Source organism: Natator depressus, chromosome 25 (genome assembly GCF_965152275.1).
Source record: "Natator depressus isolate rNatDep1 chromosome 25, rNatDep2.hap1, whole genome shotgun sequence".
Lineage (NCBI taxonomy): Eukaryota > Metazoa > Chordata > Testudines > Cheloniidae > Natator > Natator depressus.
Genome location: NC_134258.1, coordinates 14,058,338 through 14,084,653, shown reverse-complemented (window position 1 = coordinate 14,084,653; position 26,316 = coordinate 14,058,338). Strand labels below are relative to the sequence as shown.

At 58.9% G+C, this 26,316-nt stretch overlaps 1 protein-coding gene across 1 annotated transcript in view; it reads left to right on the top strand.

The window, feature by feature from the left end:
• Positions 1-26,316, top strand: part of NCAN (neurocan) — an 80,098-nt gene that overhangs the window by 38,547 nt on the left and 15,235 nt on the right. Inside the window, exons 3-9 of the mRNA XM_074939610.1 lie at positions 4,507-4,908; positions 6,445-6,619; positions 7,878-8,005; positions 9,568-9,861; positions 11,509-12,630; positions 13,918-15,816; positions 22,704-22,820. Of these exons, the coding sequence (XP_074795711.1) occupies positions 4,507-4,908; positions 6,445-6,619; positions 7,878-8,005; positions 9,568-9,861; positions 11,509-12,630; positions 13,918-15,816; positions 22,704-22,820 (4,137 nt within the window). The remainder of the gene's footprint in view (positions 1-4,506; positions 4,909-6,444; positions 6,620-7,877; positions 8,006-9,567; positions 9,862-11,508; positions 12,631-13,917; positions 15,817-22,703; positions 22,821-26,316) is intronic.

Below are 26,316 nucleotides of genomic sequence, written 5' to 3'. Positions count from 1 at the left end.
GTACTTGTAGACTGATAAGTTGCTTCTTTGCCTTCTCTCTGTTAAACTAAATAGATTGAGCTCCTTGAGTTTTATCACTACAAGGCAAGTTTTCTAATTATTCTCGTGGCTCATCTCTGAACCCTCTCCAATTTATCAACATCCTTCTTGAACTGTGGGCACCAGAACTTCACAAAGTATTCCAGTAGTGGTCGCATCAGTGCCAAATCCAGAAGCAAACTAACCTCTCTACTCCTACTTGAGATTCCTCTCTTTATGCATCCCAGGATTGTATTGGGAGCTCATGCTCAGAGGATTATCCATCGTGACTCACAAATCCTTTTCAGAGCGTCACGGCTTCCCAGGATAGTCCCCTGTGCTCTGGGTATGGCCTGCATTCTTTGCTCCTAGATGTAGGACTTTACATTTGAACAAAAGTTCGGACAGAGGGGAGTGGCTGTGTACCATTTGTGGCCACCTCTGTTCCAGGACAGGTATATATGACATAAATAGTTACACTAGGAAAATACAGCGACTCCACTTCACTTATTCCTCCTCCAGTGAAAACTGACCTGCAAGGATATGGCTCAGCAGAGGGGTGACAACAGCATTTATTGCAAGCTCTAAGATCCAGCTTAGAGCACACAAAGATTCTAAGGGCATCAAGCTTGGCGCCAGGGGATACCACCATGGGGGTTTCCATTTGCACGTGGTTTCTATTTTCATACATGCTGGCGCCACGTAGAAATTGATGGCACCAAATGGAAGGGTCCCCACCTAGACTCTACGGCGTTTGATAAATGCCTTGAGGTAGATTAATCCTAGCAGTGTAGTTCTTCAATGCCCCCCTAGGGAACGCCATCCCAGCCAGAGAGCCTGGCGGGTTCTGGGTTACTCCTGTGGAGCGGGACACGGCTTTCTCTGGGGCGCTGCTCTGCATACAGCTCAATTCCTGGTGGGGCTGGAGGGCCAAGTGCAGGGAGCTGTAGTGGGGATGGCAGGCAGGGAGCGTGCAAACACAAACCTCACAGTTACAGCTGGTACTCGGGCCTCAGAGAGACCAGGTCAATTTGCAGCTCAAAGATTTCCCAGCACGGCTTCCCCCCCGCCACACTGCATGCTGGCCTGTGCACCAACGAGCCTCGGTTTCTGGTCTTGGCACCTCCATAGACCAGCCCGCTGCATCCATGGGACCTTTGTTATTCACCCCAGGACCCAGACCTCTCGCTGTCCCCATTCCACACCCTGGGGCAGGGGTGGACTGTGTTGCTTTAAATAGTGTGGGTGCCATGGCAACCAATAGGCCTGGGGATGGGCCTTTAGCCCCTTTCCACTGTCAACTCAATAGTCTTGCCACCACAGGAGGCTCTCTTAGCAGTGGGGCCCAGGCTGGAGGGACATGGGGAGGAACAGAGCCTCCGGCCTGGGCCCATCACATTTGGCAAGGACAGGCTGGTAACGTGTGTGACGAAGCGGGACTGTTCTTAATGTTTCCTCTGAATAGTGTGGGAGTGCCTCAGTTTCCCCTATGCAGTTCTTAAGTACCTAGGGGGTGGGATAAGGGTGTATGCTCATTGCAGAGCCCTAGAGGGCAGGTGTGTGCAGGAGTCTGGACACAGAGAATGGCCGACACCCTGTTTCCTGGCAACTGATGGCCTGGCCCTTCCCCCCTGCAAGGTGAGAGCTAAAGGGTTGGAGAACAAAGGAATCAGGTGATCTCCTGGCCCAGGAAAGGGACAAAGCCCAGAGGAAGGGGGGCTGGAGAGAGTTTCAGTTTGGGGCTGGTTGGGGACATGGAGTGAAGTGCAGATGGGGTTGTCTGGCTCACTGCCCCCCAAAATGGAGCCAGCAGAGGGGTCCTGTTCTCTGCACCTACAAGCTCTGTTTTAGACTATGTTCCTGTCGTCTAATAAACCTTCTGTTTTACTGGCTGGCTGAGAGCCCCGTCTGACTGCGGAGTTGGGGGGCAGGACCCCCTGGCTTCCCCAAGAGCCCCGCCTGAGCGGACTCGCTGGGGGAAGCGCACGGAGGGGCAGAGGATGCTGAATGCTCCGAGGTCAGACCCAGGAAGGGGGAAGCCGGGTGAGCTGTGTGTCCTGCCGACAGGCTGCTCCCAGAGAGGAGACTTCCCCAGAGACCTGACTGGCTTCGTAGGGAGCAGCTCCAGAGCCCTGCCCGGGGACGCCGGGACACCAATATTTGGCTAGAACAAGCTCAGGGAGATGGGGTTGCATTACTAGTTAGGTAGTTCCACATCAGATAGTTGGGGGCGAGGGGGGTGGGAAGAGGGTACAGTCTCTGGCCTGTATCTCAAAAAGCCCCCCTCCCTCCTTATTATGTGAATTGGGGTAGCTCCTAGAAACCCCAACCTAGGTCAGGACCCCACTGCGCCAGGCAGCTCTTCAGGGCAGCGCTCCCAGTTGTATCTCCAGCCTCACAGCATTTTCTTTAAGCCTCAACTTCTGGATTCATTTGATTAAGTGCAAGTCTCCGTTTTCATTTTATTCAAAAAGGGTAAGTTTCTGACTCCGCTGATTGTAGAAAAGAGATGGAAAATGGCTCCAGGACCAGAAAGCAAAGGGAAAGAACCCACTAGTTATCATCCCGTTTAAATCTCTTCACCTGGAAGCCAAACTCATAATCTTTGGTGCCTGGCTTATGGGCTCTGATCATTTGAGGTTCACAATATTGGCCAGGGAAAAGGAAGCGTCATTCACCCCACCTTCCAGAGAAGGAGATGCAGGGACTTGCCCAGAGTCACAGCCTGCCAGGACTGGAGCCCAGATCCCCCAGGCCTGTGCCTCCTTCCTTCAGAGGCACCTGCTATTTTGCATTCAGACAACCCTCTCCGGAGGAGGCATATGCTGCGTTCCCTCACCAGAGATTTAGCTTTTATTCTTGGCTACAGCAAAGCAGAGCCCTGGGGGTTTTCGGAGTATGTTTGAGAGGAGAGAAGAGGGTTGCAAACATGCAATTAAGAAGGAGAATTGTTAATTGCAGCTTAGAAAGGACTCCTGATCTAAGCTGATATTTAGCTACTTTATCTTCCACTCTCTAAAGAGCCCTGCCCAGAGCAGAGCACCCCCTCATTGCACCTGCCTCCCAGCCCCCAGTGACACAATAGCCTGAGTTTGCCAGGGCTGCTTTTATACCTGGCTCCCTGCTGCCGGTGTCAGCACTCATGCAATTAAGCACAGCTTGGGCCAATCAACCTAGCTGCCTGCCCGGACCAGATTGCCTGACACCCTTTCATGCCCAGACAGCCCTGCTGCTAAATCCATACCAGCATCTCCAGCACTGCGCATGCTATGCGAGAGCACAGGAAAGGGCCCTAGCAGAAGAAAGTCGTGGGCCGTCCGGCCTAGCCCAGAGGCCTGTTTCCAGCCATGCTCTGTGCCCCCTGCTGCAGAGGTAGCCGATAGCTCTGCAGTGCTAGAGAACCTGGGGGCTGGCTGGAGGTGCAGCAGCGGGTGCTGTTTCGAGTGAGCAAAGCACATCCCTGATTTCCAGTGTATGCTGACTATGGGCTCACTCTGCTGATCCTGCTCTCACCTGCCCCCAGGTAGCTGGTACCCTCCCCCGGAGTGACTGCTGGCAGTGAGGTCATGCTGGGGCCCGTTGACTTCTACAGGGCTCTTCTTGTGAGCAAAGGCTGCAGGGTCCAGGCCTTGCTCTGCACTCCCACCTGGCTTGGTGGGAGCCTGCCGCGCTGTTCTGCAGAGTGCGTTTCCAGCTCAGTGCTGCAGATCACCTTAAACCCGGACCTGGGCTTCGACTGGGGACACCGCTGCAGCCCAGGGGCCTTCCGACCTGGCGGGTCTAGTTCAGGCTGTCCCGGCACCTGCCGCAGCCCCAGGGCCAAGGAGGATGAAAGCTAGAAAGCAGAGCTGAAACCAGGATCCTGCTCCCCGCCGCAGCTCACTTGATTTATACCAGTCATCCAGAAAGCCCCCAGGTGTCTGCAGTGCCAGCCAAACCCACTGTGGGAGTGACCCTGGGCCCGCAGGGGGAATGGATACCAGTGAGGAGGGGTGCAGCCACCGGCGCTGGTACAAGCTGCCCCTTGCCTGCTGGTGAGTCTGCAGGTGTCAGCGAGGGATTGACAGGGCTGCTTGATCTTGCCCTGTCCTCGCCATGTGATGCTTGCAGGGAACGGACTCTCTGAGAGTCGCCCAGTGGGAACGGATTGCAGGAGCGTGGGGATCATGTGGGAGATCTGGGCAGAATGCTCATCATCATGGGGCTGGGGGCTGGAAATGGACGCCAAGTAGCTTCCCGGTGGCAGCCTGGCACTGCCAGATCCCAGCTGGACGAAGCGAGAATGAAACTATTGGGGGGAAATGCAAGGGACTTTTCTGCATCCTGGAGTCAGTTCTGATTTGAGCTGCAGGTCGGTTCTGAGTCTCAAATGGTTTGGCCAGAACATGTGTCTCTCTTCTGTGCCCATCCCCGTGGTATCATGCTCCCTCTCCCCCCAGACTTACACCTCCCTCTGATCCCCCCCTCTTCTTTGTCTCTCTCCTGCAGGCTCCCAGGACAATGGGCCGGTGATTCACATCAACAAGGTCCAGCACCAGCCGCTGCGCGTGGGGCTGGCTGAGCCAGTGGCCCTCCCCTGCCTCTTCTTGCTCCAGCCTTCGGCCTCACTGGGGCCCAACGAGCCGCCGGACCCGCCTCGCATCAAATGGAGCAAGGTGCAGTCGGCATCCGGCCAGAAGGAGGACGTGCCCATCCTGGTGGCCAAGGAGAACGTGGTGAAGGTGGTGAAAGCCTACGAGGGGAGGGTGTCCCTGCCTGGCTACCCCAGCAACCGCTACAATGCCACCCTGGTGATCGGTGCAGCGCGGGCCAGCGACGCCGGGCTGTACCGCTGCGAGGTGGTGGCTGGCATCGATGATGAGCAGGACCTGCTGCCCCTGGAGGTCACCGGTGAGTTGGGTGCTGGCAGCGGGGACGCCGGCAGGAATGGAGGTCGTGATTAGGACCTAATCAGCAGGTGATTAGTTTCCCATTGGATGCCTATGGGAGAGCCGCTGCGGGAGTGTTGGCTACTCCAGGCTGGCCAGAGCCCAGCCACCGCTGCGTGCTGCCAGTCCCAGGAGCTGGAGGTGAACTCAGGCCTGGGGGCAGGAGGGATCGCTGCAGCTGCTGCTGCACGGTATAATAGCAGGGTAGGCAGTGGCACTGGCATCTCTCAGGGCAGCCCTGGCTCTGGGGCCGCTATCTCTGGGTCTCTCTCCTTTGTCTGCAGGACTGTCTGGCCGTATGTATACGTGTGTGTGTGCGTGTGCGTGTGTACTGAGCAGGGGTGTACCGTCTCGTCTCCCCAGTACGCTGGAGTCTCAACAGCATGTAGTGTAGTCACTTGGGCACCCCCAGTAGCAGCTTCCCGCGGATGCTAAGGGCTCGTGCTCAGGCTGCACGTCCAGCTGGTGTCCAAAGGGGAACTGATGGAATCTCTCCACCCGGAGAGCACACGGCCAGCGACTCCTGCTCTATATACGCACAGCCCCGCTCTGGGGCTGAGCAAACGCTGCTGGCTTTGCATCCCTGCTGCTTCTCACCCTCCTCCTGGGGCTTCCCCCTGGAGATCTAGTGGCTCCGCAGGGCTGTAGTACTTACAGACTGGGGCCTTGCTCGTGATTTGCTTTGCTCTTTCAGAAGGGTCTGCTACTGGCTCCGGGAGGGGAGTGAGGTCTAGTGGGTTAGAGCGGGGGGGCTGGGAGCCAGATCTCCTGGGATCTGTCTCTGGCTCAGGGAAGGGAGTGGGGTCTAGTGGGTTACAGCAAAGGGAGGACTGGGAGTCAGAAACCCTGGGTTCTATTCCCAGTGCTGGGAGGTGAGTGTGACTGGGGGGGCTGGGAATCCAGACAGCTGCCTCATGTCCCCAGCTCTGTCACTGTGTCACTTTGGGCAAACACCTTCTCCGTGGATAAACAGAAAACGGCAGGCTCCAGAGCTATCAATCCAGCCCCTTTCACCAGCATGGAATTTACTTTGTCCCTAAGACAAACTAACTCTGGGCAGAAGAGAAGAGTGAGTGGGGAGTTGAGAGCAGCCTTCAGCTACCTGAAGGGGGGTTCCAATGAGGATGGAGCTCGGCTGTTCTCAGTGGTGGCAGATGACAGAACAAGGAGTAATGGTCTCAAGTTGCAGTGCGGGAGGTTTAAGTTGGATATTAGGAAACACTATTTCACTAGGAGGGTGGTGAAGCACTGGAATGCGTTACCTAGGGAGGTGGTGGAATCTCCATCCTTAGAGGTTTTTAAGGCCTGGCTTGACAAAGCCCTGGCTGGGATGATTTAGTTGGGGATTGGCCCTGCTTTGAGCAGGGGGTTGGACTAAATGATCTCCTGAGGTCTCTTCCAACCCTGATATTCTATGATGGGGGGGCTCCTTCTTCCCTGCGCAGCCCCCATCAGCATTGTCCCCCTGCTCATGCCCTGCGTGTCCCCTTCTCCCCAGGTGTGGTGTTCCACTACCGAGCAGCCAGCAACCGCTACGCGCTGACGTTCCCCGAGGCCCAGCGCACCTGCCGGGAGAACTCCGCCGTCATCGCCTCCCCACGTCACCTGCAGGCTGCCTTTGAAGATGGCTACGACAATTGCGATGCTGGTTGGCTGGCCGACCAGACCGTCCGGTAAACTGGGGAGCCCCCGGATCCTGGGCGCTGTCAGGATGCGGCTTGGGGAGTAGCCCTATTGGAGAGTGGTGGGACTTGCTTGGTGATGGGGGTGGGACTATGGGACAGCTTCTCAGTGCAACGTGGCTGCTTTGTTTCTGCATCTTGCACCACACCTGGCAGCACCGGAGCCCTGGGAATCCATGTGATGTCGTATCCCTCCTTTGGAGACCCTAGATCCCTGTTTCCCTGTGGGCCCAGGCTCCCGTAACACAGCCCTGACCCAGCAAAGCAGCCATGCCAGTGGCCCAGAGGCACCCAGCTAAGCAGCAGCCACTGAGCCATATATTCAGATAGCAGCAGCCTGCAAAATCTGCCCAAAGCAGGTTCCCGTGCAGGGGCTTGCACATGCAAAATGTGTGTGCAAAACACCATTGTGTCTGCAGATCAGGCAAGGGGTTTGGTTACTTGTGCACAGTGGTGCCTTTCCACACGCAGGCCTGTTCCATGCACACAGATCTGCTCCCAGCTCTGCCACTGATTCGCCGTGTGACCTTGAGTGAGTCATGTCCCTGCACTGTGCCTCCCTTTCCCCATCTGAAAACTGGGGAGAATAACCCTGGCAAGCCTGAGAGTGGGGGGTGGAAGGTGGTTAATCCCTGCCAAGCACTTTAAGGCTGCACTTCTGCTGTTAGCAAACAGCTAACCACAGAGGATTGCTCTCCTTTGGGTTCAGGACACAGATCTGCACTTACATCTCCCATCTATACATCTCCAGCTCCCCCTGCCCCACTCCATCTCTCCCTCAGCCTGTCTCCATCCCCTTGGATATATAAAGAGATTTTTTCCCCCTCCACCTCTTCTCCGTTATAGTTGAAATTGCCATCAGACACCCTCAGCTTCTGACCTGAATCAAAGTGACGGCTGCTTGATTCCAGCGCGGTTCCCCGTGGCGAGTGATTCTCTGCTAGATCTGAGTGTCATGCAGCCAGATCCGTCACAAATCCTGAGAGCCGGGGCTCGGCATCTCTGCTGTCAAAGGGCCCCCTGCAGAGACACCAGGCCCCTACCGCCACCCCAGCTCCCTGCAGAAACCGGTGGGGATGCTGTGAAGCTGTGACCGCCCCCATCTCCCGCTTTGTACGCTAGGTTTCCTGCTTTAAAGCATAGCAGCACGGAGGTAGCATCTGTTCTGTGGCTGTCCGAGGCTTGTGGGATGAGCAGGACAAGGGCTGATCCAGGCCTGTGACTGCTGCTCTGCACCTTCTCCCCACAGGTACCCCATCACGCTCTCCAGACCTGGCTGCTACGGAGACCGCAGCAGCCTGCCAGGCATCCGCAGCTATGGGGAGCGGGAAGCCAGTGAAGCCTATGATGTCTACTGCTACGCCAGGGAGCTCCAAGGCAAGCCCGGGGCACGGGCCCCTTCCCAACGACGCTTTCCTAGGCAGCCCCAAAGGGCCCCTCCTGCCACCTGCTTTCGGGGTCTGGGAAGCGGGTCTAGGACCTGGCTGGAGGTGGGCAGATAATTGCCCCTGGCACCTCTGGGCTGGAAGCGTCTCTCCGGCAGGGTCCCCAGTCCCTGCTGGGTGCAGAGAAGCCAGGAGGATTTCTACCCCAAGAGGTTCAGGGCAGGGAGCGGGCTCTTTGGTGCCAAGCCCTGGCCATCTCCCTCCACCCGCAGCCTCCCCTGCTGCTCTTTGAGAGTCAATAAAAGGCTCTGTGAGGGCCGTTCCGCAGCCAGCGCCGGGCGGCTCCTGGATTGGCGATGCACCGCCGGCTGCATGCCACCCCCAGGGGACAGTGATAAACCAAGGAGCACCGTGCACCTGGCTGTGCCTTATTGCTTAAGCAATGAAGACTTTAAAAATGCATTCCTCCTCTCCGAGCTCCCCAGGCTGACGGATGCTGATTTCACGGCCGTGTCAGCAAACGGAGCAAAGGAGAATTTATTGCCTCTTTGCACCTGAAGCCCTTCTGGTGACCTTGAGCGGTGGGGTGGCTCAGGGATGCGATAGCTGCACCCCCTGGGATTTGTGCTTTGGGAGGCCTTGCAAGCTAAGCAGGAGTAGACCTGGTCAGTGCTTGGAGGGGAGACCCTAGGGCCTCTCAGCAAGTGGAGGTGATGTTTGCCCTTCGGAGCCAGTTCTGCGCCAGTTTCCTGGTAGGATGACAGCGGGCGCTGTGCTGCTGGAGGGGCTTTTCTTCAGATGAGAGGGGAAGGTGGGGCCCTGAGTGCTGATCGGTAGCAAAGGTTCCCAGGCCTGTTGTCACGGAGTGTGGGGGAGTCAAGGCCCTGCACCCCTCTTCCTGGGATTCACCATGACTCTCAGCCAGCCAGTAAAATGGAAGGTTTATTGGACAACAGGAACACAGTCTAAAACAGAGCTTGTGGGTACACCCAGGACCCCTCAGTCAAGTCCTTGGGGGGCAGGGAGCTTAGACCTCAGCCCTGGGGTTCCCTGCGTTCCTCCACCCAGCCCCAAACTGCAACCAAAACCCCCCCAGCAGGCTCCCTCCTGCAGCCTTTGTCCAGTTTCCCGGGCAGAGGTGTTACCTCCCCCTCCCCCTCCTGGCTCAGGTGACAGGCTCTCAGGTCTCCCATCCCCAGTGAAACCCCCCTGCCACATCCCCAGGTCAGCACTCCCCCCACCCTGCGGCGTCACACCTAGGCAACGCGAGCCCCCGTATCTTGGCTGGATGCCAGCATGAACCTGACATCCCTCGTGTGGGTTTTATTGGATGCAAGAGGCCCAGATCCTCAACTGGCGTAAGTCAGCATCGCTCTAGTAAAGTCAATGACTCTGTTGCTCCACTCGGCTTCAGTTCACATCCCAGCTGTTGTACAGCGCTGTTAAGCTGCGGGTGCATTCTACCCCAGAGGCAGCTGCACTGCAGCCATGAGCTGCGTGACCCTGGGTGAATGGGGAGCTGTATGCATCAATGGGCTTTTCTTCCCCTTGCAGGGAAAGTGTTTTACGTCTCCACGGCCGGACGGCTGACGTCCCAAGGAGCCAGGAAGCACTGCCAGAGCCAGGGGGCCTCGCTAGCCACCACAGGCCAGCTGTATTTAGCTTGGAGGGATGGCTTGGACCAGTGCGACCCAGGCTGGCTGGCAGACGGAAGCGTCCGATACCCAATCAGGACCCCACGTAAAAAATGTGGAGGGGACGAGCCAGGCGTGAGGACCGTGTACCAGTTCCCCAACCGGACTGGCTTCCCGGGCCCGGCCATGAAGTTTGACGCCTACTGCTACAAAGGTAGGTGGGAAGGAGGGCGCCCCTTCCAGGGACAGATCGGACCAGGGATGATGGGCTAGTCCAGTTCCTGATCCAGAATCACCCTACGTGTCGTTAAAAGCTCCCGCCCGCCCCACGACCCTGATGCCCACCTGTCCCCGTGCCGCCCGCCCGCCCCACGACCCTGGTGCCCACCTGTCCCCGTGCTGCCCGCCCGCCCCACAACACTGGTGCGCACCTGTCCCCATGCTGCCCGCCCGCCCCACGACCCTGGTGCCCACCTGTCCCCATGCTGCCCGCCCGCCCCACGACCCTGGTGCCTACCTGTCCCCGTGCCGCCCGCCCGCCCATGACCCTGGTGCCTACCTGTCCCCGTGCCGCCCGCCCGCCCACGACCCTGGTGCCCACCTGTCCCTGTGCCACCTGCCCGCCCCACGACCCTGGTGCCCACCTGTCCCCGTGCTGCCCGCCCGCCCACGACCCTGGTGCCCACCTGTCCCTGTGCCACCTGCCCGCCCCACGACCCTGGTGCCACCTAAACCTGTCTGTCTCATAGACACAAGGGCCATGGGGCCAGGTGGATAGATGTTGGAGGTGAAGCTCAGACCTACCTTGGGAACAAGCAGGGCCTCCAGCCCTTTGGGTGCTGGTTTCTATTCCCCTGTTAATTCCCACCACGTGCACAGAGTGTCAGGAGTGGCAGGGATTGGCTCCCAGACAGAGGCACAAACCCCCCAGCTGGGAAAAGGGCACCCGTGGGCTAGCTCCTTGTGGGTGGAGTTGAAGGGGGTGAGGGTTAGGGAACAGAAGGAACCAGCCCCTGCCCCCATGGGGAAATACACAAGCCCTGCTGGGCTATGGGCTGCTGAGGGAGCCTGCCGGCCAGAGCCCCCCAATACCAGTGTGGAAATACAGCCGACCTATTTCATGTTGCAGCAGCAAACTGGAGACAGCTCCCTTCTGCAGCCCCCGTAAATCACCTGGCCGGCGCCTTTGTCCGAATCCCCCTGGCACTGAGCAGCCTCAAGTGTCTGGACTAGTGTTCCTAGCACCCAGCAGAGCCAGGCCGGGAGTGTTAAAGGGGTTTAGGTACCTGAGATGCAGAGGGGTTGTGTCTCAGGCACCTGGAGAAGTCCCACAAGGTGCCTACCTGCATCGTCAGACCCCTGAATCCCTATACACACCTCCCATGGCTCGGTTCCCCACCTGTGCCATGGCTTTGCTCTGCGTATGGTCACCCCTCCGTTAACGACCCCGGCGTGGGGCTCGGAAATCCCTCCATTACTCCCTGGGGATGGTGCAAGTTGCTGGGCCCAGCACCTCTCCCAGTGCCAGCTGCCTCTCACACTGTCCATTAGAGACTAAAACAGGAAACGGGCTCGTTCTGGCATTCCTGTCCCCCCCGCCTCCCCCCGCGACCCTGCGTTCACTCACAAAGCTTCGGCTCCCCCACGCTCCTGCAACCCCATAAGGGGCCAGAGCCAAACGAGACCTCCAGGCCCCCGGGTTTCACCTGGCTCTGGGTCCAGGCCTGGTTCGCAGGGCGGCTTCCTGCCCTCGCTGCGTGAATCCCACTGAGTCCCTGTTAGCACACGCCTAGTTCTCGTCTCTGTGTCCGTTCGGGTCAGAGCAACCCATGTCAGCTCCTGCTCGTTCATCTCTTTGCAGTGGGTCAGCAGCCATCCCCGTCACAGAAGAAACCAGAGCAGTTGAGTCCTGAAAAAACAGAGAGCAGCCTGGATCGTGGGCAGCCGGAGCCGGATCTGGATGGGTTGGAGCCGGTGGGGCCTGACCCTCTGGGCATTGACAATGTCTTGGTGGAGCATGCCGAGGAGCAGCTGCCTCTGGCGCGAAACGAGCTGATCCCCAAAGAGCACAAGGACCCCAGCGTGTCCGGGGACTCCAGGGAGATCACCCGCGATCACTACAGCCTGCAGCACAAGCTGCTGGGGCCAGTCCTGTCGGAGGACGAGCAGCTGCAGCTGGTGACGGCTGGCCCAGCTGGGAAAGACCCAGAGCCTCCCCAGGTGGGATCCCAGAGGGCAGCAGCCACGGTAGCTCCCGTTCTGGAAGGGGCTGGGGTTCTGGCTGAGAATGTGTCTCCGAAACCCTCTTCAGTCTCCTTTCCGACTGGGCCAGGGAAAGATCAGTCTCTGAATATGGTCGACCAGGCACCAGTGCAAGGGGTGAGCAGTGACCAGGGAGCCCACGAGTCGCTGGGCTTCACCACAGGTCGCTGGGAGGAGACACCTGGCTCCAGCCAGTTGACCTCTGTGGAAAGAGATGCCCCAGCCCTGGGGGAAACCACCGATGCCTTCCAGCCAACCTGGCGTGGTGGCATCACACAGGGGCCCCTGTCAGCTGATCTGCAGCCGCTTTCCCAAAGACCTGCCCCAGAGCTCCCCCAGGAACATGTTGCTAGCACCGTGGCCCAGGATGGCCTGGGGCTCTCATCTGCTGCCAAGGAGCCCGAGCAGCTGAGCCCTGCCACTCTGGGTGAACCCAGCCATCTGCCCCACGGCCCTGAATCCACCAAGAAGAGTGTCTCCTCGGGGCTGAACGGCCGGTACTTCCAGCTGCAGCGTGAGGGACAAGCCCAGGGCGTGGACGGGAACGCTTTGGGGGGCATCACGCCCGCCCCTGGCCTGGCGTGGGAGATGACAGGCCCGGCGGACAATGCTGTCGAGATCCTCCCCGCGTCCAAGCCCACCGCCAAGGCCCACGCAAGGGACCGCGCCTACCCCCTCTCCAACGAAGTAGATGAGCAGGCCGAGGGGCAGGCCGGCCACAGTGAGTATCTCTGATTAACCTCTTTCTGAGGGGGGCGTGAAGTGGAATTCTTTGCGGCCGCTGCAGCTTTATAATGCAGGACTGGCCATTTGCCCATGAGTTGGCCGGGGCAGCCCCCTGATCTGAGCGATTTGTATCTAGACAGAGAGAAGCGTTTCCCTCCCAGTTGTGCCAGTTTCACCCCATTCTGAGGACAGTCTCTTCTGCTCGTTACACCTGCAGTTCCACTGATGTCTGCAGGGTTATGCCTGATCTGCCGTGGTCTGACTTCCTGTTCGCTCTATCACGGGAGCATCTACACTCCCAAGGATCGGGATCCCGTCATGCTGGGAGACTCACAGACCCCAGGCGAGATCTGGTGCCCATCGGGCCCGGCGCGGCGCAGACAGGACCAGGTCCCTGTGAGGAGCTCAGGGAGATGGGGGGCAGTGAGCCAGAGAGCCTCTACAATACAACACCAGCCCCCCGCCTCATTCTGCCCCCTTCCCTCCTTATCCACAGACTCCCTCTCCCCATGCAAGGGCACCCCTCCCTTCCCCCCCACCCCCTCCAGAGTGCTGCCCATCCCCTCCCATCTGCACTGAATTCATCATCTGTATGGAAACAACTCTCTTGTTCTCACTTCCCCCACTCCCCGTCCCCTGCTCCCAGGGACTGTTGGTGACCTGAGCCCTTTCTGCCCCCTTACCCACCCCATTTCCCACAATTCCCCCTCCCTCACACATCTGAGGAAGGCTCCCCTGGACAAAGGGCCGTCTTTCCCCCCTGCCCCGCCAGGAGAGGGAGCATCATGTGCAGCCCCCCATCACCTGGCAATTAACCAGGCCTTCAGAGTGGGGGAGCCTCCTCCCCAGATGCTGCCTGAGTCATGAGGAGCCAGTAGCCATGGCAACCTTGCCTAGCTGGGATCTGCTGCTGCTCATCACGAGAGGCCATTGTCAAGTCCTTATGATGATATAACAGCGCAAAGCGCTCGTCAGGGACCGGGGTGCTGGGCGTCATCCACTCAATAGCACCTCTCCTCAGACCCTTGTGCACAGACGGTGCTTTCCGTCCCAGGATCCCCCCGCACTGTATACCCACACCCTGCCCCTGAGAGCTCCTGGCCCGCGGCTGAGGAGCCGGGCAGAGCCAGGGCACGTGGCCTGCGTGGGTCCTGCTGTTGTCTGATTATTGTATTTAGAGGGGGGCTCCCGGTGTAGCCGGTTGTGTGATCCACGCCCCCTCACTGCTCCTTTGCCCATGCCCCAGGGCCTTCTGCTAACCAGCATCTCTGGCTTTTTGCAGAGCGAAGGGGATCAACCCACCAAGGGCACCCGCAGACGGGGACAGCCCCAGCACCCCCCTCACCATCTGCTCCCGACCAGGAAAAAAAGCCACAATGGACCCTCCCTCTGACACCACCGCTCCCCCAGCACAGCCGCTGGGCTCCCACTGACCAGCCCCCAGCTAGCGACAGTCCTTGGGCGGCGCGTGCGGCCAACACCATCGGGGTGGGAGAGTCACTGATGGGTACTCGGGGGGCGGCAGAGACAGCAGCCAGCGCGGAGGAGGGAAGACGGGACCGGAGCTCTGAGAGCACCCCGATGCTGGCTGAGCCGACGCCGGCAGCCAGTGGGCTGTCTCTGCGCCCGGCTGGCACCCTGACCCCAGGAGACGCTCTCAGTCCACTGGAGGAGGCCGCTCTCAACCCGCTACTCCCCAGCTCCAGCGTCCGAGGCGATTACCCCCAGGCGGGAGGCCTAGGGCTGCCGCCCTCTGGGGAGGATGTGGAGGATTCCTCTGGGGAGGTCACCTCCAGTGAGGAGGGTGCCACCCCCATCCCGCCGCTATCTGCCCTCCCCAGGGCCCACCTGCATGCACTACTCCCCCCCCACGCTGCGGATCTGGGGGCGCCCCCCTCCACCCATCCCCACCCCGGGGGCAGCGAAGGCAGCGGCGCTGCGGAGTTCAGCTTCCCGGAGAGGAAGGGCAAAGACGTGACCTTTACCGAGAGGTTCATTTCCTTGCCTGGCCGCGCTGGCAGTCCACCAGCCAGCGCTGAGAGCTCTGGCTCCAAGGAGCCCAGGGAGAGAGCTGGCACGGACGCCCACAGGGCTCTGGGCTTGGAGTCTCTGGATGAACCCCCGGGCCTGGAGGAAACGCTGCCTGGCCCAGCCTGGGAGCTGAGAGACGAGCGTGCAGAGGATGGGCAGGCTGAGCTGCAAGGCGAAGGCGCGGTCACTCATCCCGCTGAGGAGATTCCAGCCCCAGCACCTGCCCGCTCTGACCCTTGGGTGGCACCAGCCGAGTTTCCAGCCAGCAACAGCGAGCCAGCCAGCCGCGAACCTGCCACGCAGCCCAGCCCAGCCTGGGCAATGACGGCCGGCCAGCCACAGCCACGGGAGCTGGAAGGGGAAGGTGAGGACATGAACTTGGCTGCAGCACTGTCTGGGGATGGGTCAGCGGAGCAGACTGTGGGTCCCCCGACGCTCCCTTTTGGCACCACCCAGACCACGGCTCTGGACCCCTACAAGCCTGCAGGGACCAACTGGCTGGTGACCAGGAGGGGGCAGATGGCAGCAGGAGCCATCAGCCTCCTACAGCCATTGCTGACAATCACGGAGCCTGCCCACTCCCCTGTACCGGGTCCCACACTCCCTGGCACAGTTGCTAACCAAGCCCCTGTAGCAGGACCAGCCCAGGCTGCTGTCACAATGACCAGGCTGCCAGGAGCCACGGGGCTCGAGAGCTCGCCCTCCGCACCGGCTGCTGCAAGCCACACAGAGCCCAACGCAGAGGATGTCTTGGGGGAAGCCAAGAGGGATGAGCCACTGACGCCATGGGGCTCTGCAGCTGGGCCATCCCAGCTGGAACAAAGGATGAGGGTGAGCACCAGCCCTCAGGACCCCCTGCCCAGCGTGCCCACTGATTTATCCCCGCTGGTTCCTGGGTCCCGGGAGGAAGCTGTCCTGGAGCCCCCGGTGCACGCCAGCCAGGCCTTCAAGGTACCCAAGGCGGAGCTGGACAGATTCATTCTCCAGCCGGTGATTGACACGGCCCAAGAGGGCATCCTGGCCGAGGTCCCAGGGCTTTCACTGGCGGACAGGGAGGCTGACAGAGGGAGCGGAGAGGAGCAAGTGCTGCCCTTTGCGGGGGAGAAGGAGAGCCTGACCTGGATTGGGGAGAACAAGGCCAGCACACTGGGTAAGTGACAGCCCGTAGAGCCGGGAATGGGGTCAAGGCTGTGAGCAGAGGTGGGGTGGCACCTGCTGGAGCCAGGCAGAGCATGCACAGGAACTGAGCAAATTCTGCTCGTGCTCCCCACTCCCAACCTGTAGCTCCCTCCTCCTATCCCAGTCCTGGGCTCCCCCTCCAGCTCTGCCAATGCCCCTGCGTCATGCTGAATTGTGCTACGCAATGCGGTGGCTGTGTTGCTTGCCTGCCACTCCTGAAACCCTAGGACCTTCCCCAGGATTTGAACCCAGGTCTTCACAGCCAGGCTGGCAAAGCCAGTCCCCCAGAAGCCACTCAGTTCTGAGATAGGAAGCAGTCTGCACATTGCAAGATGCCATTCTGTGTCCCCCCACTTCTCTTCCCCTGCCTGCTGCTGCTCCTGATCCCAGGTTTCTGCGTAGCTGCATCCCACCCCTGCACTTCTCCTCCCTCCATCCCAGGGATGACCAAAAGCCTGATGAAGTCATGGGGGACGTCTGGGGATGCAGGACCCTGCCCTGGCAGAGGGCGAGGTCCCCCATCTCAATTCACATGGAACAAGGAGCAAAATTATCCGTCTTAGTTTCCTGGCTCTGCTGCCCGGGCAGCCACCCGAGTGCCCTGCGCAGAGGTTCTCCAAATGGGTTGGAACGCACTGCGCGGCCCCGCTGATGAAATGCAACTCAGATACAGTCAACTTGGCAAAACATAGCCTCAGCTTCTCCTCCGCGCTGGCAGGCTCCTGGCATGCTGGCTCCTCCGAGGGGGAAACACAGCCGAGAGTAGCCCAGCGAGCAAGTCTGCCCAGCTGCTAAAAACCAGGGTGTATTCAGAGAACAATGGAGAAAACAGTCAATAGGCCCTCTAGGCTCTAGGAATGGATAGATACTTACTAGGATTTAAGGTGGTAGATAGCAGGGTGGGTATGGGGATGGATAGATAGATGGATGACAGATAAAGGGGGTGTATCGGGATAGATAGATTAGATTAGGATTTTGGGAGAGAGAGACTAGACTCTAGGAATGGTGACAGATAGACACATACGGATGTAGACGGATTGATTCAATGCTAAGGCCAGGGTTCAGGGGTCCTTATTTTATTAGCACCCATTTCTTCAGTGCTGAGTTTTATACAGAGCTCTCCTTCCAACCGTGACGGGGCTGCAGGCATAGCCTGGATTTCTCGACATGCTCTGTGCTGTTAGAGCGAGCTGGGAACCCATGGTTTTAAATATTTAATATTTGCAGTTGCTAATAATAATAGCTAGAGAGGCAGCTCCTGGCAGGGAATATTTAAGCATCCAAAGACTTTTAGTATCTGGGAAAAAGACAACAAATATTTTTGAAGTTTGGAGCCACTGAGAGGCGGGAAAGTCAACACGGTTAATATTCAGCAGTCTGAGGTCCCTGCGCTGCTGGTGAAATATGCGTCAGCGCTGGGAGCTGGAGCTGCTGCTGTGCTGAGCCCCTGCAAACAGCTCCCTGATGGCCAAATGCGCTGTGGCACCTCGGCAGGAACCTGACACGACCGTATTGTTTCTGGGACAATACAGACTGTGTCCTGTGGCTGTGCTAATGCTGGGGGTGGGGCAGAGAAGCAGTCAGAGCTTCCCCCAGCGGGGAGGTAGGTCAGACTGGGACTCATACTTGGAGCGATTCCCCAACCCTCCCCACTGCCCCGGCTCTTGACCTGACCCAGGTGGGTTTCTTTCCCCAGCGCTGAGTGTGGGTGGGTGGCTGGGTGGGGGCTGCAGCTTGGTTCTCGCTAGGCCTGAATGAACTGGCCTCTTAGTTACAAGACCCAGCCAGAAATTTTCCATTGGAAAATGCTGATTCCATGAAATCAAAATGTTTTGCGGGAACATAACAATTTCATCTAAATTTTCACCAGAAATTTTTTGTTTCCATTTGATCCTTCAGACTTTGATGTCAATATGCTTCACCGTGCTAGCCTATAATGTCATCAATGAATAGTCCCAACAATACTGTGACGATGTGACGCAGCAGGGAGGGGGGAGTGTTGACCTGGGAATGTGCCCTGGGGACGGGAGACCTGAGAGCCTGTCACCTGAGCCAGGAGGGGGAGGGGGAGGTAACACCTCTGCCCAGGAATGTGGACGGAGGCTGCAGCAGGGAACCTGCTCGGTGGGTTTAGTTTCAGTTTGGGGCTGGGTGGAGGAACACAGGGAACCCCAGGGCTGGGGTCTAAGCTCCCTGCTCCCCCAGAAGGACTTCACTGAGGGGTCCTGGGTGTCCCCACAAGCTCTGTTTTGGACTGTGTTCCTGTTGTCCAATAAACCTTCGGTTTTACTGGCTGGCTGAGAGTCTCAGTGAATCCCAGGAAGAGGGGTGCAGGGCCTGGACTCCCCCACACTCCGTGACAAATACGTTCAAACTATTTTTGGAATGTTTCATTTCATGAAAAATTCCCAGATTTTGACTTTTTTGTCAGATTTTGGGGCAAAACCAGATTATGAACTGGTAGAATTTCCCGCGGGCCAGGAGTTCCCCATGTTACAGCTCTGGGTATAACACTCAGTGTCCCTCCTTGCCAGCCTGTGGAGTGAGCCAGGCAGGTCCTATCTCCAAACTGCCCTCCCCCCCCCCCACACACACACCCAGTGTAGACCCACCCTCCTGGCCCCTATCCCTTGCTCCCCCATCCTGGCGGCAGTTCCCTGGCCACGCCGTCCCAGATTGCAGAGACATCCCTGTGTGGAAGCTGGCCATGCTGTGGGGTTGCTGCGTAGCCCTGGCTACGGTCCAGTCCCAGAGTAACCTCTTCACCTTATCCGGGCTGGGTCTCCGGCAGCGGTGCAAGCAGCAGGGAGCGCCTCACCCTGGGTGGAGCCACCTGGTGCATGTGTATAAACCGCGATAGAGAAGCCCCAGGCATGTCCCCTCCCTCTGCAGGGGTTGCTCTGATCAGCCCCGCAGGGTATTTTTGGTGGATCCCGGTGAGTGGTGCCTGGAGCCCGGCCCCAGAATGCTGCCTTTCATAGGTCTGGAATTTACCCGCCCATCCAAGGGCTTTGTTACAGCCTTTTGCTGCAGCCTCAGCATTCTCTGCACTGGCCTTACTGGTGTCAAGATCCAGGGGACCGCCCACTACCCACAAATCCAAGCTGGCCACAGAACGGCACCTGGGAAAGGGGGGCTGTGCTCTCCTGCATACTGATGGGCAGGCCCGGGCCCCCCTGCATTCCTGCTAATAGATCCCAGCGAGCCCAGGGCAAGATGTGAGATGGTTTTAATAAGGTGCACTTGGGGCTTTGCTGTTGAACACATCTTCCTGGTAAAGCACTTACAGCTCTGAGGGGAAGCAGCTTGGACAGGACGGGGTTTCATGGGGCCAAGACACTGCTCAGCCTGGAAAGGGGTGTTGAGTCTTTCTTTCTTTCTCTCCTATGGTTAGCCCCCTATCACTGGGTCTTGGTGGATTTATAACGAGAGACACAAACACTCAAAGCGGAGCTGTTCTTCCTGCTCCCGGCTCCAGCATGCCCACTCACCCTCCATCACCACCCGGGGTGCAGCGCGCCTTCACCCACGCGCTCAGTGCCCACTTCACGCACATGCTTTCCTGGCCGCTCTCCAGCAGCGTCTCTGCTCCATTCCCATAGCCGGCGGGGACGGCGCATCCCCCGCCGTGCTGTGGGAGCTGGTGGCACTGATGCCTGCCGAGCAAACAAACCTCCGCAGGGCTCCTGGATTCTTTTTCCTGTCTCCAGCACATCTGCCTGCCCTGGCTGGCTAGGGCTGCTGCGACTGCCTGGTTGCTGGGGTTTGCTCCATCTGCGCTGGCCCCAGCTCTCCCCCGTCCCAGCTACCACCAGGCACTGCTCTCCTCTGTTTCCCCTTCCACTTTCTGACTGGGGTGGGGAGGAGGAGAAGTGGGAAGCCCAGCACTCATGGGCATCCCTACAATAACAAACCAGGGTACACAGCAGAGCACCCCTAGGCAGCCCTGCACTTACAAACTCAGGTGTGCAGTCTGGCAGCCATGCAGAGCCCCGGCAGCTGCAAGCCAGGTATGCTGGGCAGCAGAAGGATAGGAAACGAGGCTGCTCTACCATTAACCTGGAGGTTCACGAGTGCCTGGTGACACTTGCTGTTGGGTCCCCAGGTCCTAATTAAGCCCTTCCTGGGGTGGTGGGGCAGCGCTGGAGCACAGCAATCAGCACTGGAGAGCTGGCTGAGCCCAGCCACAGCCGGGCAGGCATCACACACTGGATGCAAATGACCCCAACGGCTGGAAATGGGACCGAAGGGCCTCGCTTCCGTACGTGGCTCCCTGAGCTCAGATTGAGAAGCAAGCTGCGGGAGGGCGACGGCTCCGGCGGAAAAGGCCTGGGGGAATTTGACGGCATGCCAGTTGAGGCCTCTTTGCCCCTGCTCATTGCACCGCCCCATGCTGGCACCAAGCCCTCCACACGATCCTGTCAGTCCCCCACTAACCACCAAGCCTTCCCTGTGGCTCCCCTGCAGGGAAGATCCCGCCTCTGCCAGCTCTCGGCTGTGGTAGAAATAGAGCCTGCTGGGCCCTGCACAATCAGCTGGGGCCTCAAGGGCTGAGAGTGGCTTGCCCTGGCCCAGCCTGTGCCGCTCCAGCTGTTCCCAGGATTGGCTGGGAACTCATTCCGCCCCTGGTCAGGCCCAGCTCCTGCGCTGGACACAGCGCCCCACGCAGCCACTGTTAATCAGCTCGAAAAATAAGATGGCTGCAGACGTAGCTCCCGGGAGACACAATCAAAGGTTAGGGGGCATCATTAGTGTCTGCATTATATCCCTTCGGGGTCACCTGCTGGCATCTAAATCAAAGGGAGCCACTTTCTTCCATCTTGGGGAGAGACAGAAAGATGAGAATCTAACAAAGAGATGAGATAGATTGATTAGATTAGATAGAGGGGGTGGATAGGGATAGATAGATAGAAGGGGGTGGCTGGGGACAGATAGAGGGGGTGTACGAGGATAGATAGATTAGTTTAGATAGATGTGTATTGGGACAGATAGATAGATGGGTGTGTAATATTGTGGCAAGGAGTTTCACAGGTTAATGGTGAATGTGTAACGGAGTATTTCCTCATTGGTTTTAAATTTGCCACCTCTCGTTTGAATTGATGCAGAACTAGGTACCATGGACGGAAGGAAGTAGGGGGAAAGAGAGAGAGTCTGGTCTTGCAGTGCTGCGCCTTTAATGCTCCTGTAGGAAGAATGTGCCTGTTTCAGAGGAACTCGTGATTACCCATGCTGAGCTCTTGCAAAAATCTGGCCCCAATTCTAGGCATTGTGTGCTTGAAAACTCAGCCTTTAGCAGGGGGCTCTGGAGGCAGCCGTGGGAAGCAGGGGACAGGGATGGACTCCAAGGTACAACTCCACTCTGGGGACCCTGAGCACATGCTTGGGTTGCGAGCCTCTGTGGCAGCGTCTTCCCTGCTGATTAAAGCTAGTGGGGGGATTCCTACCCACGCTACCAACACACCGTCATTTGCAGTGTAGATGCACCCGACAGGGAGTGGAGCCTCAGCTGGCGAAGCTGATGGCCCAAGCAATAGCACACAGCACGGCAAAGCTGCCTGGAGGAGCCATCTTCCGCCGTTCAGCTCACCCAGTCGCTGCTGGGGGCTCTCACGGTGCGCATTGCAAAGCTCCTGGCGGAGGGCTCAGCTGCTGTTTTGCCTGCTGTGTCCTCTCTGCTCACTAAGTGCTGCTGTGTAGATAAATGGAGCGAGATTCCTCCACTTCAGCCAGCAGAAGAGTCTGCTCACCTATCTCGGACTTTGCAGGGCTGCTGGCGTTCGGGTGCGCGCCTCATTGCCATGCGAGGGCTGCCTGCTGTTTCCCCCAGAGACTGTTTGAAGTCAGTCAGAACTAATTATAAAAAGAAAGAATTAGATTCCGACTCGAGCCAGCTGGCAGGTGCCTGAGCTGCAAGTCTTTTGCATATTTTAACGCTGCGTTTGGGTGCCGGGCGTGCACGACGGGTCCCGCACGCAGGCCCAAAATAAAACCGGGAGAAAAATCCCAGTTTGCAGAGATCAAGAGCACGGAACCTGTCTCGGCTTAACAGCTAGACGTGTACCAGGACCAGGAGGAGAGAGAGGGCCGCGGAGCTGTGCTTTCATTTGGGGAGCGGAGTGGGTGGGCCTGGGTGTGAGCAGATGGCCACGTGCTAGCACATTACCATAGTGTGCAAATGTGGCTCTCTCCTGGAGTTCGCTCAGGGCCCCGTTCCCACGGAAGCCCTGCTGCAGGGGCAGAGCTGCGTGGGGTTCAAACGCTGAACCAGGCTGGAAGCAGGGAGGAGGGAGATGGCAAGGAATTGTGGGACGGCACTGGAGGACTACCAGCACTGAGTTGGCTCAGGCCTGTATCCACGCTGCAGAGCAGTGACGACAGCCGCTCCAGTGTGGGTTTAGACTGTGCCCCGTCGGCCGGCCAGCTTTGCGCAAAGCACCCCCGTGCTTGAGCCAGAGGCCTTTGGGTGTGGCTGGGACTCGGGTTGGGGCAGCGCTGGCAGGAGAACCAGAGATAACTGAAGTGCAGACAAGCCCTGGGTCTCTCGCTCTGAAGGGGGGTGCCACAGAGCAACCCCCTGGTTGGTACCAGGTGGGTGGGGGAAGGAACCGCTAGTGCTCATGGCTGCAGCAGAGATGCAGGGAGGCTGCCCAGGGGAGCTGGAGAGCAAACCCTGCTCGTGAGGAGCCCACACAGATTACTGATGGCCCATGTGTGGCATGATCTCCGTGGGTCCTGGGGGCCTGAGGGAGGCTGGGGAAGGGGGGGAGCCTGAGCAGTGGGTCTTGGGTCTCTGCCTCAGCGCCCGTCTCCAAAGGGCCCCGTGCCCATGCGCCTGTGCCTTATGCTCGTGTCTTGCAGCTCAGGCTGACCCCTGCGAGACTAACCCCTGCCTGCACGGCGGGACCTGCCAGGCCAACGGAACCGTCTACAGCTGCAGCTGCGACCAGGGCTTCACCGGGGAGAACTGCGAAATAGGTGAGTGGCCTCTGCCCCACAACCACGGCCCTGCCCTGCAGAGTCAGGAGGGGCTAAGAACAGCTGCCCGGCCAATCACAGGTGGGGCAGGGGTCTGGGCACTGAGTCGCCAGTTCAAATCCAGCCAAGGGCAGGCGTGGCACTTGATGGCTGTTGCCTGGTCTCTGCAAAGGTGCCATGCTGGGGACGGGAGTGCAGTGCCCATGGGCACTGATTGACTGCTGGCTGGCAGATGCAGCGAGAATGGAGTGAGCCACGGAGGCTGAGCCCTCCTCTGGGAAAAGGTGGGTGCAGAGCTCAGTCTGCTGCTCCCCCTGCCCAGGCGGGGATCTCAATCTCCAGCCAGGTTGCTGACACCTGCTAATCCCTTCATCGGTGAGAGGGAGCCCCGGGCTCTGTCCTTTAAAGCACCTTTTATTTCACCTCCTCGTTTTCACAATGTCACTTCCCACCCACACCCCCCAGTTCCCGGCACACACCCGCCTGGCCTGGCCCCTCAGTGCCTCTCTGCCGGGCATTGGTGGCGGCTGCACTGCTCAGGCTGCCGGCACCTGCGGGCAGAGGCTGGTAAATGTCATGTTACAGGTGGCACTGGTCGGCAGCCGGCCCTTCGTTCACGGCCAGTCCAGTTCCCAAGGTGAGACTGCAGCACGGCTCTGCCAGCTGGCTGCAGGGCCACCCTCCCGCCTGTACCTCCAACCCACCCAGCTTCTCCCCGGCCATGCTGCTCAAGAGAGACCCCGGGATGCCAGCTCCCCACCCGCGGCCAGAGGACAGGGGAGCTGTAGGGAGCAGATCCTCTCAGCCTGTGTAACCGTCCCGGTTACACGAAGGGTCTGTCTGCACTGCAGTCACCAGGGGTGATCGCAGCTTGAGTAGACATCCCTGAGCTGGCTTTAATCGAACAGGCTCAGGTGCTGGAGCAGTGAAGCGCGGGCTGCGGCACGAACGAGCCACCTGCGTCATAACCCCGTGTTCCCGGCAAGCTTGTACGGCCTGTGCTGTGCCGGGACCCAAGGTATCTAGATTAAAGCTAGCGTGGGTCCATTTACAGCAGCCGCAGTCACACCCCGTGACTGGAGTGCAGACATACCCTCTGGCAGCATGAACGGGTTCTCTGAGCATCCCCCCTAGCACAGGGGGCCTCTCCAGCTGATGTGGAGCTGGCTTAGGGTCCCTGCACCCACCCCGCTCCTAGTCCCAGTCCCAAATGGGGAGATGGGGGTTGTGACTGGAGCTCACTGTGCTATGTCTGTTCTTTACTTTCCAGCACCCGTAGGGGGCAGTAGGGAGAGGAGCATAATTTCCAGACACCCTGAAGTGGCTCTGATTTACACTGGAACCTGGCCAAGGCCATGCATGGACCTAAATTACAGGGAGCACACTGGTTGCGTGAGGCTCCTATCCCATCTCCAAGTGCAGGGACAGGGGATCTGAGAGCGGAGCCCAGCAAAACCAGCCGGGTGCATTTCACTCCCTGGTTTGCCCCCCGTAACGGGAGGTGGCTGTGGTTGGGTTTCACCGTCCCAGAGGGACGTTAGCGTCTGGTTTTTTATAAAATCGTTCTGGCGGTTCTGGGGGCTGGAGGAAGCCATCCTGGGAATGTTTCTGCCCCAGGAGAAAAGGAAAACCCCTGGCTAAAAATGAAGGCTAATCCAGGGCTGGGAGTCTCTGGAAAGGCCATTCCACCCTAGATTTGTTACTGTCATCAGTGTTCCTTTCAGGGTGGTGCTAGGAGCCCCGGGCCCATAGAGCTGGGGGACGCATGGACAGGGAACGAAGCAGGCAGTCCCTGCCCCGGTCAGCTGGGCCTCAGGCAGGATGGAAGCAGCTTGAAGGCATTTCATGCTCCCTGCCCTGCTGTTTTGAGTCCGTCCCTTGTATCAGGGCTCGGCACACCAGGATGTAGGGGCTGCAGGCTGCTCGTTAGAAACCTCTCTGATCCAGTGGACCCCCCACCTTGGCTGTGTTGGATAATGACCCTTGGGTGTGTTGCTGGCAATCCAGCTGCGAGCTGACTCCCGCTGCCTCGGTGGCGCGAAGAGCTGGCACCGTTCCCTAGCGAGGGGGCGGGGAGTGTTAATGGTTGGCTGGGACGATCTCGCCCCCCTAAATCACGCCGCGCCTGTGCCGTGATGAAGCACCGCACTCCAGGCTATTATCGCAGTGCTGGGGCCGCCACACTCGCTGGTTTCAAATTGGCTCGGAAGCTGGCAAGGGAACAGCACCTCGCGGATTCCTCTTTAATCCTCTCTTCTAATAATCTCCTCCCCACCTGCCCCCAATCTCCTTGTGCTTCCCCCTGGGCAGCACTCCCAGGGCGTACAGTGGGATATGGGGGAGCCCCAAACTCCACCCAGGGGGGACCCTAGGGAGGGGAAGATCTTGCTTTCCAAGCGGATTCATTTCCCTGCAGGGACCTGCCTGCTGCAGCTGTTTCTCTCACAGTACAAGCTAGCGGCCCTGTTGTGCAGGGTGCTGCACGAACCCAACATGAGAGACGGCCCCGGACAGACAGAGGGAGGATCCTTATTGCCCAGCAAGGGAACTGAGGCTCTGAGAGACAGAGTGATGTGGCCCAACGGAGTCTGTGGCAGAGGCAGCTCTCCGGGTTCCCCTTGCGGTGCCTTTCCCCAAGGTCAGGGGCTGCTGGAGGAGACACTGGCCCCTGACTATGCGCAAGGGCTGCCATGGGAGCCCGTTGCGTCTCCCACAAAGGACTGGGCCCTGCCCGTCTGCCGTGCTTCGCAGGCCAGCCCAGGGCCTGGGGCAGCCGGCACTGGAATATCAGGCTTAAAACCAGAGAGGCTGAGATACACGTGGGGAGAAAAAACCTTTCCAGAGCCAGGTAATAACGTTTAAGCAGCATCGATTTCCCTGTTACAGCTCAGTAAGCGGTAACGAACCACTCAGCGCCTTCCCAGATGGGATCGGTGCCTCCTGCGGGGGGGCAGGCTCTGGCCTGACTGCGCACACGCCAGCTGGCTGTTGTGGGGGGCTCACCGGGCCCCCACTGCTGTGGCAGCTGAGAACTGGGCACACAGTGGTGGATTTCTCCTCACCCGCCCCAGGAGGCAAGGCAGGGAGATTAGCTCATTTACAGGTGGGGAGCTGATGTCCAGAGGGACTAAGGAACTTGCCCAAGGACACATGGTGAGTTTCTAGCAGAGCGCAGCACTGACCCCAGGTCTCCTGAGATAAAGCCCTAACCTCTGGACCATCCTTCCACTGAGCTCCCACTGGGGTAGAGGGTCATGGCATCCACCTTATGCCCCAGCTCCAGCAGTGACCCAGCCCCTGATCCAAAGCCCACTGAAGCCAATGGGAGCCTTTCCATGAGCTCCAGTGGGTTAGGATCAGGCCTCAGGAGTCTGTGTGATGGCAGGGGGTTTGGAGCAGACAGGTATCTGCGTCCCGCCGGAGAATTGCCCCAGAATGGCTGGGGAGCATGTCCAGGAAGCGGGGCTGGAAATATCAACAGCACGGGCCATCTCCA